General features: G+C 36.1%; 1 protein-coding gene across 1 annotated transcript in view; it reads left to right on the top strand.

The window, feature by feature from the left end:
* The window catches only part of ERAP2 (endoplasmic reticulum aminopeptidase 2), a 45,140-nt gene that overhangs the window by 23,550 nt on the left and 637 nt on the right, over positions 1-20,953 (top strand). The window contains 15 exon segments of the mRNA XM_040493082.1: positions 477-590; positions 1,434-1,565; positions 1,916-2,047; positions 5,214-5,279; positions 6,266-6,441; positions 8,599-8,630; positions 8,633-8,680; positions 9,888-9,994; positions 9,997-10,030; positions 10,033-10,070; positions 13,864-14,048; positions 16,551-16,629; positions 16,632-16,735; positions 17,764-17,906; positions 20,182-20,258. Coding sequence (XP_040349016.1) covers positions 477-590; positions 1,434-1,565; positions 1,916-2,047; positions 5,214-5,279; positions 6,266-6,441; positions 8,599-8,630; positions 8,633-8,680; positions 9,888-9,994; positions 9,997-10,030; positions 10,033-10,070; positions 13,864-14,048; positions 16,551-16,629; positions 16,632-16,735; positions 17,764-17,906; positions 20,182-20,258 — 1,467 coding nt within the window.

The following is a 20,953-nucleotide window of genomic DNA, read 5'->3' as shown; positions in this document are numbered from 1 at the left end:
TCTGAGAGTCCTAAACAAAATCTTATGATTCTTTTAAGTACCTGCTACTTAATGTAATGAGGTGACTTTGCCAAAGATATTTTGGCTTATATTTCCCCAAAGCCCATAAATCAAGGATGAGGTGAGATTGTAATAAGTGTGTAAGAAATAAAAACTACCCCACAAAATGTTTTATTTTCTTCCTTAATATTAAATCTAATAGCCAGGAAATGTTGGGAGGATAAAATGGAAGCTGGAGAGTTGGGGGTAATAAGGACACAAAAGAAAGAAAAGTGAAGCAAGAAGCAAAAACGTGGTGGTGAGAAGAGAAGGCACAGAAATCAGTACAAGGAAGCTGTACAGAGTGAAAAGAGTTAACAGAGAGGAAAGGCCTTAACTACTGAAAGAAGTAAGTTACCACCCATTGCATTTTTTGCTACAGTTAGTAATATTTATATTTGTTTAATTTCTAATAACATTGAGTCTTTGCCTCCTAGTGGTTTGGCAACCTGGTTACAATGAAATGATGGAATGATATTTGGTTCAATGAAGGTTTTGCAACATACATGGAACTCATCCCACTTAATGCTACATATCCAAAGCTATAATTTGTAAGTTTACAATTTTGTATGTCATACCTTACATACAGTTCAGCCCATAACATAAATCCCTCACCCAAAAATCTATGGACAGAAAACTGAAATAGCACAAATATACAGCTCAGTATGTGGGGTAAGAGGAAAGAATGTCACTGTCCATATCCAATGATATAAGACAAGAGAGTGCCCATGGCTACAGAGCCTGTGCAGAGTTCTTGGCATATAACCTGAAAATTAAGCATAATTTGGGCACACTCCTCCAGAATTTTCAAAAGGCCTATTCACTTCCCCAAAATTTATGAAAAGATTGTTTTCAAACATGTCTTTTTCCTTAGGCATAAAAAGTCTAAACACTACATACCAAGTTGGTTTGTGATGGTTAATTAGCTCTTTGGGATAGGCATTTGGCCCAGTATAGTATAGACAGATATGGATTCAGAGTATCTTCTTATCTGCTATGTTTTGAATCCTTGGTGAAATCCCAAATATTCATATATTCTCACTTGTAAAACACACGTAATGCATCTACTTTGCAGGGTGTTGAAAGGATCAAAAATGATGAATGTAAGGTCCTGACATATAGCAAGTGTTTCACTAAATAGGAACCATTTTATTTTTGTATCCAAGGGTTTGGTACATGGTAAACGTTCAAATAATGTCTGAAGGAGTGTTATATTTACACTTTTATGAAGTAGAGAACTGATAAAAGGGGAATATGTAAGGGGAAAGAAACTTAAAATCAATTGTAAGGAATATTGATTGAATACTTCTAAGAATATCGTACTGAGCCTATTGTGTTTTCTGTTGCTTTGAAAGTTTCAAATTGAAAGTGACAAAATTTTCTTCCCTATTTAGGATGATGCTTTTTTGGGTGTTTGTTTTGGAGTGATCGAACAAGATTCATGAAATTCATCCTTTCCTATCTCCAATCAGGCAGAAACTCCTATTTAAGTACAGGAAATGTTTAATACAGTTTCCTATGAGAAGGTAGTAATTGCTGTGGGCAAGTGGAAGCTCTGCTTTTAGGAGAAATATAATGAGAATCATGAAACCAGCAGTTGAAGTTACTGCTTCCAGGTTACTGCCACTAGTTATACTTTTTTATTTGATGTTCATTTTTCAGACATTACACATGTTCCATAAAATTTAAGTTTTCTTTAAAAATACATCATACTACTTTTTTTTCTTTATCTTCTTGTTTTGTTTTCCTCCCTTCCTTCCTCCCTCCCTCCCTTCTTTCCTTCCTTCCTTCTTTCCTTCCTTCCTTCTTTCCTTCCTTTCCTTCCTTTCTTTCTTTTCTTTCTTTCTTTCTTTCTTTCTTTCTTTCTTTCTTTCAGGGAGCTTGTATTTCAAATATTCTCAAGGATCTTCTGAGTAAGGAGAAATTCCAGGAAGGAATTATTCACTACTTAAAGAAGTTCAGTTATGGAAATGCCAAAAATGATGATTTGTGGAGCAGTTTGTCAAATGTAAGTCATAAACTGAGTAACATAGCAGACTGTTGTTAAGCCTAAAATGTAACAGGCTAATTATGAACGTTTATAAATAGTTACATTGTCAGTCAACCAATATTTATTCCACTTTCCACATTGTCTAGGTCAATAAAAAGCAGCACCTTCCTTGTTCCTCTGGCACCACACTAAACTAGGGTGTCACACTGGGTTAGTCACAGTATTCGATATTTGGCCTCCTTCTCTGTGGTTCCCTTCAATGAAAATTCTTTAATGACTTTGTAATTCCATTTTTTATTATTTATTTTGAGAGAGAGAGAGAGAGAGAGAGAGAGAGAATGAGTCAGGGAGGGGCAGAGAGAAAGGGAGAGAGAGAATCCGCGCTGTCAGCGCAGATCCTGATTCAGGGATTGATCTCACAACTGTGAGATCATGACCTGAGCCGAAGCTAAGAGTTGAATGCTCATCTGACTGAGTCACCCAGGCACCTCTGACTTTTTAATTCCTACCATAAATACCTAATCTTCTCTGCCCAAGTTTTAAGGTTGAACTCTGCTTGCTCAACTTTATTGTCCAGCATGCATTCTCCATTGAGCGAGACACATTTTCTCCCTCATAAGAAGAAATCCTGCTTAATCCCTATGTTATCATGTCTTTGTTTCTAGTGCCCTTGCTACCTGAACTGCACTTTCTTCTTTCCAAGAATTCAAATACCATGCATCTTTTGAGTTCTAGCTGAGATTTTACCTCCTCCTTATAGACTACTCCAGCCTTCATTGCTTTGCCTTTCTCCTAAATACCTAGAAGTACATTTATGAATCTGTTCCATAAAGTGACATTCTCTTTTATTAGTTTATAATGGCTTAAACATAACAATGATGATAATAATAATTGCTTAAGAGCAAGAATTGTATCTATTTTTTAATGCCATGCACTAGTGATTAATAAAAAGTTGATCATTGATTCAAGAAATCTTGCTGTCTGTCATTGAGATTCATGTAGTATAATAGGCAAGACAAAAAGTAAAACATGCAGTCAACTCAGACGATTCTAATAATTATTAAAGTATTCTTAAATGTTCAACTGTAAGTAAAATAATCTTTAATAGAAGTATTGTACTGGCAGAGCTCATGGATACAGGTCGAAAAACCCTAAGCCATTGTAGACAGAAGAGGTCCTCTCTTCCTTATAAACACTTATGTCCTGGGGACAGTAATAATACTGTTAAGTATTTGTATAGCACTTAACAGTTCAAAGAGATATTTCAAATACATAATCTCACTTAATATTTTTTATGCCCTTATAAAGTCTGGACCCTCATGGTCCAATAATTTATGTGTGTGGTCAAAGGAACAAAGTCAAGTCATTAAACATTTTTTCAAAGTAGCTCAAAGCTTTTACTCACATTTCTTGAAAATTATAAAAGGGACCAAAATACACAGTCCTTACTAGTACCTGTAACAATGCTTTTTATCCATTTGCACCGCTTCCTGCTGATGATCTAGATGCTCTCTCCACAGTTCCTCCTAAACTTCTCAACCAGCCACACATTGCTTTTCTCTCCCATCTTTTTCCTCCTTCCTTTCCTTTGCAGTGTGCGTGTGTGTATGTGTGTGTGTGTGTGCGTGTGTGTGTGTGTGTGTGTGTGTGTGTAGACATAAACCTTGTCTTTTTTCAACAACAAACAATCTCTCTTTGGTGTGCATAAGGGTGTAGGAGGGTAGGGGGGAGATTAAAGGAGAAATTTGGCCAACAATTTCAGGATTCTTTTACGCCAACTGTGACTATTTCTATGTTAATTTTTGCCATATCATGCTTATTAGCCATCTCAGGAAGATAAGGTAGGCATTCTTATCCCATTTTTACAGGTTGGAAAAGTAATACTAAGGGAGAAATTGGTGCCAGGTCACATATACACCAAGCAATGATGGAGTCAGTACATAACATCTGTCTTCCCACTCTAAGTCCAGTATTCATCCTCTCAATTACAACACAGCTTCTTCCCAGTTATCAGGAACGTCTCACTGTTAACCTTCCCCTAAATATCCTCAGTTCTAGTTGACCACTTTCTCATGCCAAATGAAACTGTGGTATGAAACTGAAAAATTCCTGAAAATATCTTACGTAGCTTTGTGTCACATAACATCAATTCTAAAACATGTCATAGCAACTTGGGAGTTAGAGGCATCCTTTGTTGTTATTTTTCATAAAATCGTTTAATGGCATTTGATAGCCTCACAGTGTGTGTGTGTGTGTGTGTGTGTGTGTGTGTGATTTTTCCATTTATAGTTCCTTTTAAGCACTAACTCCTGGTTATTTAAAGGTTGATTGACAAGTTGTTGATTTCCTTGGGTCTCATTTTAATTCAGAATTCAAAATTTATTACGCATTCTCTATATGCTACTGTGGTAGTCATTGGGAATGCTCAGGTAAGCAAAGGCATTCCCCCTCCTCAGTCAAGGAATTTGTGATATGATAGGAGAAGGTTAATACTAGACTCAGTTGCCAAAATGCTAAATAGGGGCATGAGTAGCATGCACAATAAAAGAATTAAGTAGGACCTCCCCAGGGGGAAAAGAAGAAATGAAAGAAAAATTCAACAAACTGATTCCTTCCTAAAAGTTATTCTATTACATTGTACTTCTTTTTTTAGTTAAAATTTTTGTTTTAGTATTTATTTACTTTTGAGAGAGAGAGAGACAGAGAGTGGACAGAGGAGGGGCAGAGAGAGAAAGAGAGACACAGAATCTGAAGTAGGCTCCAGGCTCCAAGCTGTCAGCACAGAGCCTGACAGGGGGCTCAAACTCACCGACTGTGAGATCATGACCTGAGCTGAAGTCGGATGCTCAACTGACTGAGCCTCCCAGGCACCCCTACATTGTACTTCTTTAGAAAACTTAAAATACATATGTATATTTAAAGCTTATATGTATGTATACATAAACATAAAGTTTACATATAACTTTATGTATACATAAACATAAAGTTTTATATATATTTCATTGGCCTAGATAGACATGGTAAGGAACATAGCAATTCATGAAAATTTTAAAAAAAGGCATTTTCACAGTGACCATAGGAAATCTGCAAAAATTACTCTTTTTGTTTTATGTATGCAAGTAACTTTTGTTACTTGGTACTATCAGTACCCACATGACCATGTTCTTTCATTCTTGTTTTATAGAGTTGTTTAGGTAATTTTACATCTGGTGGATTTTGTTATTCTGGTTCCAAGATGACAAGCTGCACAGTAAGTATATAGAAGCTTACAGAGCAGAAGAGACCTGCATCACATGACCCGAAGTGAGTGTGTGGAGTAGCCCACCTGTCCCTTTAAATAACTGGAAAGGAAGAGAGACTCCACAATTTTCCTTGAAACAAAGCTGACTGAAAAAATAATGTTCAGGCCATTTAGGGGGATGATGCTATTACTACTCTATTTTTGTTGTTATAATTCAGCTTTCCCACAACCCCACTGCTAGCTAAAAATATCTCAGCTCAGAATTCCTCTGCGTGGTTAGTGCCACATTGGCATCCTCTAGGCTCAGAAAAATGCCAAACCAAATATGTTAGGTTTGGAAATATAGTCAGCGGTTTTCTTGAGGCTCTTTTTGTTTACTTCTGGGAAGTTATTGGAACACTGTAGTAGAGCAGAAAGAAAAGTAACCATGAAAAAAAAAGGAGAACTCTTTTTTAAATGAGTCATGGTAATCCCATAAATTTTAGTTTTTAAAGGAGGATTCAGCATAATCCAGGGATCAGAAATCCTTATGAGAAGCTAGGAAACTGGAGGTTTTGTTCTCCATTCAATAGAATCTATTTTTGTAGTATTGTTCTTTTGGAATATTTAAAGCTCCCCTAAAGATAGACATTTCTTTCCTAAACATCCCCATTGTACCGTTATTAAAATGGAGAGGTGGGGTTTTTTTTCTGTTATTGTTTGTTTTTTTTTTTTCGGGGTGGGGGGTTGAAATGGAGCAGGAGAGAGGCTCCAGTCTCAAGTTCCTGTGGGACTTTGCTACCAGATGCCAACCTTCTCCCACATATCTCTCTCCTTCAGTTCACTTGCAGAGAGCAGGCCTGGGGTAGGCAGCCCTGATCCAGTTCCCGCCGTGAGACTGCAGCCTGAGGTCTCCCCTCCTCCTCCATAAGCCTTGTTTCTGGCAGCGAAGGAGATCTGCATTTCTGATCTCTTTGGTTTCTCTCCTCCATTACCAAAGTCACTTGTCATTTCAGCTTGCCTTTCTGGGGGAAGATGTGGAGGTCAAGGAGATGATGACTACGTGGACTCTGCAGAGAGGAATTCCCCTCATTGTGATTGGACAAAAAGGACGTTCACTCAGGCTCCAATAGATAGGTTTTCTGAGCAGGGTTTTCAAAGATGACCCAGAATGGAGGGCCCTACAGGAAAGGTGTCTGCTTTTCTTCTAGTGGTCTAGTTCACCTCCTCTCAGTTTGCTCCTTGTTTCATTAGCTTTCTTTCAGTTTCTGTGGCAACTTTGTGGATGCTATTTCTACCCCAGACTCAGAGGCCTGGACTAACCTCGATAACAGATTTAAAGAGCTTGGGGTGTGACCCAGTCTGTGTTGTTGTACAGCTGTGTTCCTAGTAATTCTGCAGCAGCCACTCAGTTCTGATGCAGAGGGTGGTCAGTTATATTTCTTATAATATGTCTTACTCTTTCAGTACTAGATTTCTGGGGCCTGATCATTTGGTGACTAGCCCAAACCTAGGAAGTGTGAGGACAGCTATACATCTCCTCAGAAGAGAAAATATGTTCCCTATGCAATGAATTAGATTCCTTTGAATCTTGTGAATTAAACCTCCTGTGGCCTTTTGTTTTTTGGTAATTGACTATAAACAGGATGCCTTAAAACATGATGTTCTCGGTAATAATGAAAGTAAATTCAATTAACCATACTATCATCTTGCTCACCAGCCAATCTTGAGAAACCTTGGTAAAAGCTTTACTAGAATCAAGAAATACAACACTGGCCACATTTCTCTGATCTATTAGTTCTATCCTTAAGATGAATGAGGTTAATTTTAAATGAAATAATATAAGTGGCTCTGTACTGGGCTCTTATGATTGTTCTTCTTTCTAAGGACGTATTTGTCTACTAACAATTCTAGAATTTTTCTCAGAATCAGAAGCAAATTCAAGATGTTTAACACATAGAATATAATGTTTTTCCTTTTGTTTTGTCTGTTGCCTGTTTCCAATCCAGCAGCAACTTTTATGTCACTTCTCTATGTATACATCATTTCATTTTTCTATATGTCCTTCTGAAGTCTGAACCTCAGAGAGCTTAAACAATTTATAGCTTGACAACATAGCCTGCGAAATTTAATGTTTGATTCATTATTGGGAAAGCAGGATTCACACTCCTGTAACTTATCAAAATGTCACGAGAGACTTCAATAATGTGGATGGCCCAGAATAAACAAATATCTACAACAATGATCTGTATTTTTCCTCCATTTGAGGCAGTATTCAGATTACTCTTATAAAATCATTACCCTCCAATTCATGCCTATCCCAACTCATGAAATGCTACTCTCCTCTTTTTCACTCCCAGATAGTTTTATCTGAAAAAACTCCCTTTCCTTCTGGAGCCAAGATCAATCCAGATCATTCTATTAAGGCTTGGCAATATCTGTGTGTCTACTTTTACTTTTTTGTGTAAATTTTTTTATTGCTTTGTTAATTATTGGTACTTTGTGGGTTAGCAGGTAGATTATCCCTTCTGATCCTTTACTAGATAAAGTCTGTGTATGTCATTTGTTTCATTGTTTTATATTTTTCTGAAGATTAATAGGCATGTCTTCAATTATTCTTCTTGTTTTATACCTGTCAATATTTCCAAGCACAAGATTTTACATGTGCAAGAATACTATAGCTAACTAATATGGCCTGATGTGAAAGAGGAAATGAATTTTAAAACCTGCTAGAAAGCCAGAAAAAAATAGCTGATTTCTGTTATTTGCCATAGGGAGACCATTTAAAGTAACTGAGGCTTTTTCTTCTAATCCATTCTGTTTTTCTGTCCTTCGGACCTGGCTAATCAGCAGATCCTAGATTGTGGCATTGCTGACCACGAACAGTCACTTGGCAGTGGAGGAGTTGGGTGTGGGTAGCTCTGTTGAACAAAAGGATATGGGAATCATACAAAGTCAGATCTTTATCTCTTAGGCTTTTCCTGAAGCTTTTCTTCAGTTATTTGAATTAATAACAGGCTGTCAGAGTTTTTGGAAATGTGAAGGAAGATTGGATTTTTTTTTCTCTTCCTTAGAAGTAAGCAGTCAACAGAACTTATGATATGAGATTTGGATAGCAAATAGCACAAGTAAATGTGACCTCAACTAGGTGTATATTGCTGCACCTTTATAATCATATGGAAGAATTTTCACATACCCAAGGATCCACAAGTCTTAGCCTATAAAATTTATAAGGCCATTGATAGTGTGAAAGATAGGCCATTAGGTGACTTTTACAGCCAATCTGAGTCTGACAATGTGAAAATTAAAATGGCCATTCGTTTAGTCTGTAACAGTCTTTATTTTCTAGGTATCTTTGGCATATTCCATTGACCTACTCCACAATTCCTCTAATGCGATTCATGGACACATTCTAAAATCAAGGACAGGTAATGAACTAATTAGCCAAATAGGTGTTTCCGTTCTGAAATTAAACATGTTTTCAGCTATTTGGAGGAAAGATACTGTAAGTAAATCTAATAATAAAAGATATATGTTTGGAGAAATTTTCATTTATACATATAAGTTGCTAAAAGAACTCTTTAGCTAGAAAGTTTGAATTTTCTATTCAGTGGGAATTCTTCTTATACTTTTAGCATTTAGAGATAAGTTTGTATTTATATCAAGAAATAATGGCTTTCTATCTCATATCTCTTAGTAGCTACTAATTAAGCTCTTATGCCACAACACAAAAATATGTATGAAAACAAAGCATGCACTTTAGAATAAATTGGCCCTGGATTCAAATCCTCACTCTGTCACTTATTAGATGTGTGACCTTCAAAAAATCTCTTTACTCGTTCTGAGCTTCAATTTTCTCATCTTATTTTGAACGAGGACCAGGTCCCACAAAACTATTGAGAGAATATGATAATGTTATTTCACCATGTAGTATAATGTCTGTCATATTAAAAATACATAATAAAAAATTTTTAAGTTTATTTATTTTGAGAAAGAGAGAGTGTACATGCTCACGCAAGTTGGGGAGGGCAGAGAGAGTGAGAAAGAATCCCAAGCAGGCTCTGCACTGTCAACACAGACCCTGATGTGGGGCTTGAACCCACTAACCGCAAAATCGTGACCTGAGCTGAAATCAAGAGTTAGGTGCTCAACTAACTGGGCCATGCAGGTGCCCCATAACATAATTTTAATTTCTCTTTTGAACACCTTACTGAAATGTGAGAGGGTTTCCATCATTATGTCATGTTCAACCTGGAATCCTTATTTCACCCAAAATAAAGACTGGACAAATGGATCACCTATTTATATGTACATATTTCAATGACTGATAACTAAACCCTGAGACAAGGCCACAAATAAATCAAGTCAAATTCCAATCACGTTTATCATATAGTTAACTGGGCCTCTTAGACCTGCATAGACTGCTTTTGAGAACAAATTTAGCAGTCCTTTTCCTATGAATGAACTTATTTATTAATTTAATAAGACTATAATTCACACTATGAAAATGAACATCACCATGACTTTTCCAAAACTTTGTCTTCCCACTGATTAATTAGTAATAGCATGAGAAGTAACAATTTTGGAGATGTTCCTGGTATGTATGTTGATAATAAAATGGCTAATGCCAGTTTCCTCCTCTGGATTTATCTCAAACTACCAGTTAGGTGAAATTCAGTGTGGACTCAAATGGCTACTACATTGTTCACTATGAGGGGCATGGATGGGACCAACTCATGGGACCAACTCTAACCTGCATCAGAACCACACGCTTCGCAAACCTAGGACAGAGTAGGTCTGATTCATGATGCATTTCAGCTGGTAAATTTCAGCAAAATTTCAAATGATTTCATAGCAAGTAACTGATTCATGATCAAATATGCTAGATTTCAAAATCAAATATTCAGTGTTGGTCATTCATATGAGATAGATCTGAAGGTCAAATACTTGGCCGAAGCCTACCTACTGATAAGGTGTTTTGACCCATACAGTGTTTAAAAATATAACACAACATTTTATTGATTGATTGATTGATTGATTTTTAAATTTTTTTAATGTTTGTTTTTGAGAGAGACAGAGAGAGGGGCAGAGAGAGACAGAGACACAGAATCTGAAGTGGGCTCCAGGCTCTGAGCTGTCAGCACAGAGCCTGATGCAGGGCTTGAACTCATGAGCTGTGAGATCATAACCTGAGCTAAAATCTGACGCTTAACCAACTGACCCACCCAGATGCCCCTAATCCAACATTTTAAAATGTGGGGAAATTTACATACAAATCCTGACTTCTGAAGTCTCTTTTATAAGTGAAAAGATTTGGTAACTGTGGACCTTCATTCCTACAAAGAGGAAGGTGCAGTGGACACATCCTTCCTGAAGCCAGGCCTTCACTGTCCCATGCACCAAGGTCCCAAACTGTACACAAGTGGCCTGCTTCACTCACTTAGGGTGGACCCTCTAAGCATTTAAGCTTTTGACTCTAGATTTAAAATTTGTTTATGTGAGTAGCTTGCTGTTTCACAAAATACCTATGTAATCTGTTGAACAAAAAGTATAATATAGTCTTTACTTTTATGATTTCAAAAGTTAAATCTAGCACAAATCCATTCATCACTTCGCACATTGAAGAAATAAATATGAAATTGAAAGGGAAGTGAAGGAGGAATTGGCTACTTGTGTTTATTCCTCTTCAGACTTTCCTGGAAAGACAAAGTATTTTCTTTCTTTTCCCATTTATCATCAGCAGAATAATACATAGAATAAACCAGGTCATAAAACCACCAATGGGGAAAAAATTTGGAGTATTATGCATTGTAAGCTTTTCCTGTTCTGAGAATTACTATACTCAGTTTATTCAGTGTGACATATTGTTTCCTTTCAGATGTTTATTTAGGTCAAAGTGAGTGAGAGTAACCAGCAGGATACCTCTCAGGAGAAGCTTCTCCATACAACAGAATTTCTAGTTAGGAGAAACAGAGAGATTGAGAGCTTAATCCTCAGTCCTACAGGTTTTAGGAACATAGTGGTAGCAGGGCACATTGGAGGCCAGGATTGAGAAAAACACCATTCCAAATCTAAGCAGATACAGGGTAGACTAGATGAGAAGTAGGCTATGATTCACTGAAGGAGGTTTGTCTGCTCAAAGGAGAAACTCTGACTAGATGGCAGAGTAGATTAAAAATTTAAGAATAGGAAGACTGAAGAATATCGATAGTTTAGTCAATTAAAGCCAATTTTTTAAGTAATTGCCAAGTCTTCTTTGCTGTTTCTAGCCTATACATGTATGTGTTGTCTAAATTTAGCAGAAGGAACCCTACAGTTATTAATGCATCAGTGGAAAAACAATAATAAGATTTGGGTGACAGATTAATGAAGTTAATTCAGAGTACAAATTTTGGGTTAAAATGGATGGGTTCAAGTACTACCTCTTTAATTATTGTTTGACCTTAGGCAAATTATCTAAACTTTTTAAGACTACGTTTTTTAGTTTTTAAAACTTCTCTAGTATTTAAAATTCCAATTTTAAGTAATAATATCTAATAGAAAGTGTTGTTTTAAGGATTGCATAAAATAACGCCAATAAAGCACCAAACGCAGTACCTGCTGAGTAACTGTTAATGTTAGCAATATTAGTATTATCAAATGTAAATTGTTTCAAAGATCATTTGTTGAATATGAAGAAGTGAGAACACAGAAATGCATTGCAAATAATGCAAAGGTGGAAAACAGCAGAATGTAAATTTATGTATTATTATGTTTGCAACTACATAGAAAAAGTAGTAGCTAAAAAGTGGGGGGGGGGGGGGAGGAAATATTCCAAAGTGCTATTAGTGAATGTGTAGGGTCATGAAACTATGAGTCTTGTTCCTCTCCTCTCTAACTTACAACTGTCTCATAATTTTCTTATATTAATTTTATAATAAAATTAATTCAATACGGAAGCAATTTAAAACTCTCATAATATTTTTACTTGCAAAAAATATTTTTGCTTACTGCCTTCCCTCAGTAATATTTATCTTGTTCTTGTCTGCTTTATCAAATACCTATTTAAGAGTTAAAAGAAGTAATCAATGATCATATTTAGTTTGAAGACAGAATTTGACCAAAGAATGGATATTTGTTTTAATTGTTTTTTTACACTTACTAAATATAATTTAACACTTGGATCTCATCTGAGTTGACTGGGATTAAAATGACAACTTTAATTTCCTTACCGAAAAACTATTTTTTTCTTTTAGTCCCACACGATAAAAAGAAGACCCAAATTATTTCCTTGGGAATTTGGTTTTATTTCACAAAGGTACCACTTAACTAAAACTGTATATTAATAAATATATAACTGTATACTAACAAAATATAGATTTCTCCTGTTGGGTTAAAGTATACACTTATATGTGTGTTTAGTTTTTAAGATGAACATTCAGATAACATTTTGTGCAATGATTGGTGGTGAGGAGCTGGATTTTTATTAAACAATAATTATATAAGAAGAAAAGAAGCCCTCTTAATGAATATTAAGGTTAATTTTTTAAGAAGTAGGTATGTATAAAAGTAAATAATGGTGTTTGTTTTAGTAAGAAACAAATTACACTGTGCCAAACAGGAACAACAGGATTAATATGAAGTAATTTTTGTGTTCAGTATTCTTTATTAAATTGTGACCCTGGAATATTAGACCTAGTTTCCCTGTTGCTGATCCTCTAAGGTATCAGCTGCACCATACATTATGATATTACACACGTAGGAAGAAATAGTGACATTTGGTAGATGTGTGTTTTTAAAAATATAGCAAACCATAGGATCATAGTTCATATGGTCCAACCCTCTGTCTTCGGGCAAAAATTTTGGAAATTTTTCCATAAGTCTGTTTTAAAGCAGGAAATCATTGAGATTAAGAAGAGTCAAGTCACAACAAAAGTTGGTTCTTTTTCATTTCCCTTCTTTCTAGTTTCAATTCCCTCTTTTTAGATAAGAATTAAAAAATTTAAAAACCCTAAAGAGGTAAGGCATTATGTTAATGAAAAATTCAACAGAGACATTCTTCGTTCTGGAATCTGTTTCCATATCAAGCTATTATGCTTAATCTGGGAGTCTGATGCTGACATGAATAGTTTACAGACCATGTGCAGACACAATCCTCTCAGAAACACATGCGAGAATCACTTTGCAAAAATGACAATATGTTGGTTTATTTCCTCTATGGCAGAGACCCTAATGTTTTGGTATTCACAATAGCAGTTTTGTTGTTTGTTCTTCTCATGAAAGGAAAATGCAGAGAAGGCATATAACTGGCTGGAAATCCCTTGTTCCTTGTCATCACCATCCCAAGAGGATCCTATCAGGATTGTGAACAAAATATTCCTCTTAAATGTGATTTTATCTTTTTTTGATTGATATTCCCTCCTCAGACGGGAAATTAAATCATATTTTTAAAGGAGAAACGCTGTTTAAATATGGAAGGTGGGGCCCAGAAAGAGAGAAGGAAAGTACAAAGATAAATAGTTCTGTGTTTGGGGAAGATTCATGCAGACAGTTTAGAGTTGACCCCGTTTGGTGGGTAGGAGCTGTGTGATTACTAAATTTAGCCTCTCTGTAAATCATCCTGTGCTTTCTGCAGCATTACCTTCTTTGATATTTTAAGCCGGTGATTGACATGCAAAGCTGGAGCAAGGAGGGCTCAGTCTGGGACAGGTTGCTTGCCTTGACCATCTTAAAACTGGCCTCTTACCTGAACCATTCTCCCTGCATCCAGAAGGCAACTGAACTCTTCTCTCAGTGGATGGAATTCAGTAGAAAATTAAAGTAAATCTAGACATCTGTCCTGTTCTTTGTTCCTTTCACTTTGATGTAAAAGTCTTTGATCAAGCAAGACATTAGATCTAAAACCTTTCAGTGAGGACAAGAGGGAGAAAGCCATGCTGGGAATTACATATCTGTGTCTCCTGCTCCCATATAGTAAGTGCTCAATAGATTTTGTGAGAAGTGAGGTTTAGGTCCTTTGAGAGGGAGAGCTAAAATGCAGTGGCATAGTAACAGAAAGATAGCCAGAGGGTAGAAGCAGGGGGGTGCCCAAGCTTCAAAAGTAATGTCTTTTAAAGATAAAAAGCAATGTGAAATGTACATGCAGTCAAAACACCAGTGATCATTTGTTAAAACTTTTTTTTTAAAAAAAGGGAGGATACTTTTTAAAAAATACATATTTACTTCTTCAGTAATCAATACCACAGACCGAATTTTGACCTCAGATCTCATCTTTGATGGGAAACTGATTTGGGCCATCAAAAGTGTGTATGTATACAATGGCAAAATGGATTGCAGTGGTTATTATAATCAGAAAGGTGCTCAGTGATCATATGGATTATGTTGCCATTCAGTTTAGCAGTTTGCAACCCACAGATACTAACAGATGCCACAATCTTTTCAATGTAAGCTTTGATTTCTTTTCAATACAAGATTTTATATAGTTATTGTTAAAACTCTCACTCTAGAGTTGGATGTTTTGAGAAATCAAATTTGTATGTGAATTAAGGAACATTCATCCCTTAAAACTGAAGAAAAATTTCATTATTTTAGCAGAGTGTAATGTGATGGTGTCCATTTTTCCTGTGCCACATTGCTGGTAGGCTATCATAATTTCTTTCCATATAACTAAATCTCAGTGAGCTTTTTGAAATCCTATCTTGAATTCTTCTTTTTGAAAACATTAATTCCAGTCTTCTTTTAGTACTTTTCCTGTCATTGTGATTAAACTCAAAAATCAGTTTAAGGAAAAAGGATCTTTTAGCTCTAGTTTTCTCTTCTTTTTGTTAATGTTTGAATGGGTTGTATGAGTGAGGCTAAAATGTAAACATCCTGCTGTCCTATAACATAAAGAGATATTATTCCATCTCTATACTTGTTAGAAGAGGGATGATCTTACCTGCAGCAACCCACCTATGGGTTGGATATGGTAGCTCAACATGTTTACTCCGATGCAGTACTTAGGAAAATATTGTGGGTAAACCTTATTTATGCTTGTAATCAATAATACATAATTAAATATTATAGGTTTTGTTTTCCTAAACATCAAGACTGCTAGTATTCAGCCATAATGAAGAATTTTCTTATATAGATTAATTACTTCATTCATGTATTGAAAAATTCTTTGCATGTTGCCTGTGAACCCGCAGTGCTTGTAGGTACCAAGGATAAAGTAGTAAACAAAACAATGATGTGTGCTACCTTCAAGGAACTTACAATGTATTTGTTATCAATTTTCATCCATTTGTACAGTAAATATACCAAAATCAAAACAATGTAGATTATAATTTAATTGCCTAATCTTTGTTTTGTGATTCAACTGGTACTTGGGATATTTAAGCATATATAGTGGAAACAACACAAGATCAGGATCATGGGTTTAAATCTCATCTTCAAAATGGCTAGTTGCTTGCACCAGTTGCTTAACCTTTCCAAGCTTTATTTCCACTTTTTAAAAATCAGGATAATAACAATCTCACTAGGTAGCTTTGACAGTTAAATATGATGTACAGAGACTAGTACAATCTCTACCATATGGTCACTGTATGATAAATGCAAATTTCCTGCCCCATCCCTACTTCTCTGTTGTGTTTTTTTGAGCTATCAAAATGAGTATCAGTTATTATTTATCTAATGATATTTGGAATTAAAAACCATAAACAAAATTAAGATCAAAACTACTTTAATATTCTATAGGGCAATAAAACCTCAAAATTGTGGTTTCTTCTTTATGTGGACAGAAAAAAATTATTATATCTTATTAGTTTTACAAATTATAAAATGACTGAACCTAATCAATTTTGCTAAATTACAATTTTCTAGACCTAGAGAATCAGATGACTTTCAGATAGTCTTGTTAGAAAATAGTCTTAATGTGGGAATTAAAGTGGCAAGTAATCATGTTTTTTTAAAAAAGATCACATAGCACTAATACAGATTACTCAATTCTAGAATTCTGTATAAACCACTGCTTTTATATGTCAGAAATCGTCTCTTGTATATATGGATTCCATAAAGTTTCTATTTTCATCTCTGAGCAAGTTAAAATTTTATGATTGTTCTCCTTGCTAATATTTTATCATCGGTAGAAAAAAACACAAATAATTTGGAAAGTAAAGTTACATGAAATAATTTTATAAAAGTCTGACAGAAAAAAAGGTTTAACCCATTAGGTACTGAAAATAACTCATGGGTGATTCTGTTATAGCAATTTAAAATTATAATAAGAAAACAAGAGTTTTTTGTTTCATAAGACTTTTTTTTCCACTTCTGTTCTTATTACAGCATTCTAACAGATGTTTTAAAGATCGTATATTCCGTGGGTGCTCAAACGGCAGTAGGATGGAATTACCTTTTAGAGCAAAATATGGATTGTCACTTTCAGGTGCTGAAAAAAACAAAATTCTGTGTGCATTGTCAACCAGCAAACATCAGGAAAAGTTAATGAAATAAGTGCACTAATTTAAATTGTTAAAAATAAACTGATATAAATTCAATGAAGTCACTAAAATATTGGCCACTAATTCCAAAGGGATAAAACAATTGAATCAAGATTTGATTTGGTTTGACTTTACCTCCCCAAAATATATACTGACAAAATGCAAATAGTGAAAACAGATATTCCCTAGTTATTAATCAAGTGACTGATACTAGACAAATGCCCATGTTTTACTTTTAAAACCTTGGAGAAAAATTACCACAAAATTACATGTACAAGATGTACAAGTAAATGTACCACAAAATCACATGTACAAGATTACTTGTACAAGATGTTGTACAAGATGCTAATCAAAGTTCTTTGAGGGGTGCCTGGGTGGCTCAGTGAGTTAAGCGTCTGACTTCAAGCTCAGGTCATGATCTCATGGTTCATGAGTTGAGCCCAGGGTTGGGGTCTGTGCTCTCAGCTCAGAGCCTCAGAGCCTAGAGCCTGCTTTGGATTCTGTGTCTTCCTCTCTTTGTTCTCCTTGCCCACTCATGCTCTGTCTCTCTCTCTTTCTCAAAAATAAACATTAAAAATATTTTTTTAATTTAAAGTTATTTGAAATAATAGGTAAATAAAATTACTGCAGAAAAAAAAAATTAAAAGTTCAACTGGAACATTAAAAATGTTAGCCATTAGGGGCGCCTGGGTGGCGCAGTCGGTTAAGCATCAGACTTCAGCCAGGTCACAATCTCGCGGTCCGTGTGTTTGAGCCCCGCGTCAGGCTCTGGGCTGATGGCTCAGAGCCTGGAGCCTGTTTCCGATTCTGTGTCTCCCTCTCTTTCTGCCCCTCCCCCGTTCATGCTCTGTCTCTCTCTGTCCCAAAAATAAATAAAAAACGTTGAAAAAAAAATTAATAAAAAAATGTTAGCCAGTAAAGAATTTACTACTGTTTATGGTAAATTATAATTTTATCATGCATTTCTTTCTTCTATTCTCTTAAGATACTGGTAGCCCGGGTTAGCCTCTATTACATAACACATACTATGAGAAGTCAAATGCTCTTTATTTCTTCAGATTAATTGAGCTAAGAATGGGTGGAAAGGTCATCAAGACACAGGAGTTGGTGCCTCTTCCTCATTCAATCTCCAGAAATCCAAAGGGACAGCAATTAGCCTGGAAATTTTTAAGAGAAAATTGGACCCATCTCCTTGAAAAGTTGGTATTCATTTATATCCAGTGTGTGTTCTTCCACCTAGACGTGCCTGAAGCTACATATTTCGGTCACCTGAAACCAAGTATAATGATGTGCATATGAATGTAAATGATCCTATTTCTTCCCAAATAGTTTGATGAACTCTGTTAGTTTGAAAACTTTATAGTCCAAATTATTCTGTCGAGGTGTGAGGGAGAGGAATGAGAAGTGAATGGGAAATAGATTTCTTGCACTCAGCTGGGAGCAAATGTGAGCTAAATTAAGTCCAGTCATCAGCCCCTGTATCACACTCCTCCTAGCTTCCTCACCAGCTCAGAAGAACCCATATATAGTGAAGTGAAGCCATATATAGTGCATTAAACACGTTTGACTTGGTTTGTTAATATAGTTTGTTCTAGGGGGAAATTTCAGGAATTTTTTTTAAATTGGCATCAGCCTTATATTTTATTTATTTTTGATAGACAGAGAGAGACAGAGCACAAGTGGGGGAGGGGCAGAGAGAGAGGGAGACACAGAATTTGAAGAAGGCTCCAGGCTCTGAGATGTCAGCACAGAGCCTGACGCGGGGCTTGAACTCACAAACTGAGAGATCATGACCTGAGCTGAAGTTGGACGTTCAACCGACTGAGCCACCCAGGTGCCCCTAAATTTCAGGAATTTTGATGAGAGCTAATCCCCTCTCTCAGTTCCCCTGGGGAAGTGGTACAGTGGAGAACTTAGAGGTGCTGACTGGAAGTGTTTGGGGATCCCCCCTTCAAAACTCCATTGGCTCTGAGTCTTTTCTGGAGTTTCAACTTTTCAGAGAATCAGAGCTCACTCCAGCATGTGCCTAGGCCTAAAATATCCCCCAGAATGAACCAATAATGATTCGGTTTCATTGGAAGGTACAGGATGGCTTTGCTTCCTCTCACAAAAACCCCTGCTGAGGCACTCAGTCATTCCTCATCCAAATACAAAATGTCTCTTACAAACTATATGGAAAATACCCTCAATCCAAGAGCTGTGCAGTTTGCTCTGTTCATCTTAATGTCAGTTTGTGTCTTTGATTCTAGTCCTCCCCAGTTCCTCTTCCCTCCCATTTGTTAGCCATGAAGGATTCAGAGTCCTCCATAAAGCTTTGTGTAGACAAAAAGAGCATTTTCTCCCCTCTCCCAGGCCTTTAAGGGATTGACATTCACATGGGACCAAAGAGAAACTCCATATATATAATTTATATATATAATAAAAAATGTGTGTGTGTCCTTAAAAACTCTGCAGGAATCATTGGTTGGGGTGTTTGTATGACTGTCAGTTCCCTCTTGAAATGATCAGACTTTTTCTGCAATGCCATAGATTTCCTTTGTCACTAGAAATGATCCTCCTGCCTGACCATGTGCACAGCCTAGACTTGGACTCATTTCTGGGATGTATCTGTGCTCTGCTTTTCAGCATGAATCCCTTTGACGTATGGTACAAATTCTCTATATAAGACACCAGAGTGAAGGATAGAGTCTGTGGCTGCAAATGACAGTTCTACAAAATAACATTGCCCCCCAAAACACAGTGTATAAATGCAGTGGATTTCCAAAATGGGATGGGGAAGTGTGTAAGACAATAAGTAGTACATTAGAGTGCAAGAACGTATTACTGTATATACTAGTTCTAACACTATTAAATTTTCTTTTTAACCTACAACCTAATTGATAAATAAAAATATGTATATTGGGAAGTTCTTAGAAAAAATTCTTTACCAATGGAGTACATAATAAAAAAAATATAGACAATGCTGCTTTCAGTAGAAGCATCAATTTAAACATAAACATTGCTGACAAAGATAGTCACAGTTCCCAAAAAAGGCTTTATCTACGTTTTTATCTTATGGTCAAATTTGTTACATTTCATAACTTTGGGATTTTACTGGATAAATAGGTTATTCTTATAATAATTAATAGTGTATATGATAATGTACAAACATCATACAGTGCCACATATCTGTTTAAAAAAAATTTTTAATGTTTATTCATTCTTGAGAGAGAGAGACAGAGCACGAGCAGGGGAGAGGCAGAGAGAGGGAGACACAGGATCCGTAGCAGACTCCAGGCTCCGTGCTGTCAGTGCAGAACCTGACATGGGGCTCAAACTCACAAACTGTGGGACCATGACCTGAGCTGAAGTTGGACGCCCAACCGACTGAGTCACCCAGGTGCCCCATGAATGCTACATATTTTAAAAACAAATGACATAATAAACATAAGGCTGGTATTTCTATTAAATTTGTGGGTTTCCTTTTTGTCTTCAAATTTGACTAGGCTCATTTGCCATGAGAGTGATCATCTCTGGAACAACATTTCACTCCTCTTCCAAGGAGTTACAAGAGGTTTGTGATTCCCTATTGCTAACAATTTAAAAATAAGTGTTCAGGGGCTCCTGGGTGGCTCAGTCAGTTAAGTGTTGGACTCTTGATTTCGGCTCAGGTCACGTCTCACAGTTTGTGGATATAGTTTGTGGACTTGGTTTGTGGGTTCAAGCCCCACATTGGGCTCTGTGCTGACAGCACAGAGTTTGCTTGGGGTTCTCTCTCTTCTTTTCTCTCTCCCCTTCCACAACTTGCATGCATGCTCTTTTTCTCTCTCAAAATAAATAAATAAATAAATAAATAAATAAATAAATAAGTTATAAAACTGAGTACAAACTTAGATATAATTTGGTTTAAAGTCTCATTTTATTAAAAGAAAATAAGTAGTTTGTCCAATGTCATGTAGCAAGTAATTGGAGGGGACGGGTCTAGAACTTCTTAAAATACAGGTGTTTATAGCATTCAAAATAAAAATTACCCATGAGACATGAGTCCTTTCATATTATTTCTTGCATATTATAACATCACTGAAGGGACTATGTTGAAGTTTGGAAGAATACTTAAAGGTATTGTAACAAAACTACTGTTGGTGGCAATTCCACTTCTTTTTTTTTTTTTAATTTTTTTTTCAACGTTTTTTATTTATTTTTGGGACAGAGAGAGACAGAGCATGAACGGGGGAGGGGCAGAGAGAGAGGGAGACACAGAATCGGAAA

This window comes from Herpailurus yagouaroundi, unplaced genomic scaffold (assembly GCF_014898765.1).
Source record: "Herpailurus yagouaroundi ecotype Mexico unplaced genomic scaffold, PumYag 29, whole genome shotgun sequence".
Taxonomy (NCBI): domain Eukaryota; kingdom Metazoa; phylum Chordata; class Mammalia; order Carnivora; family Felidae; genus Herpailurus; species Herpailurus yagouaroundi.
The sequence above is the reverse complement of the archived record's forward strand: the minus strand, read 5'-3'. Positions and strand labels throughout refer to the sequence as shown.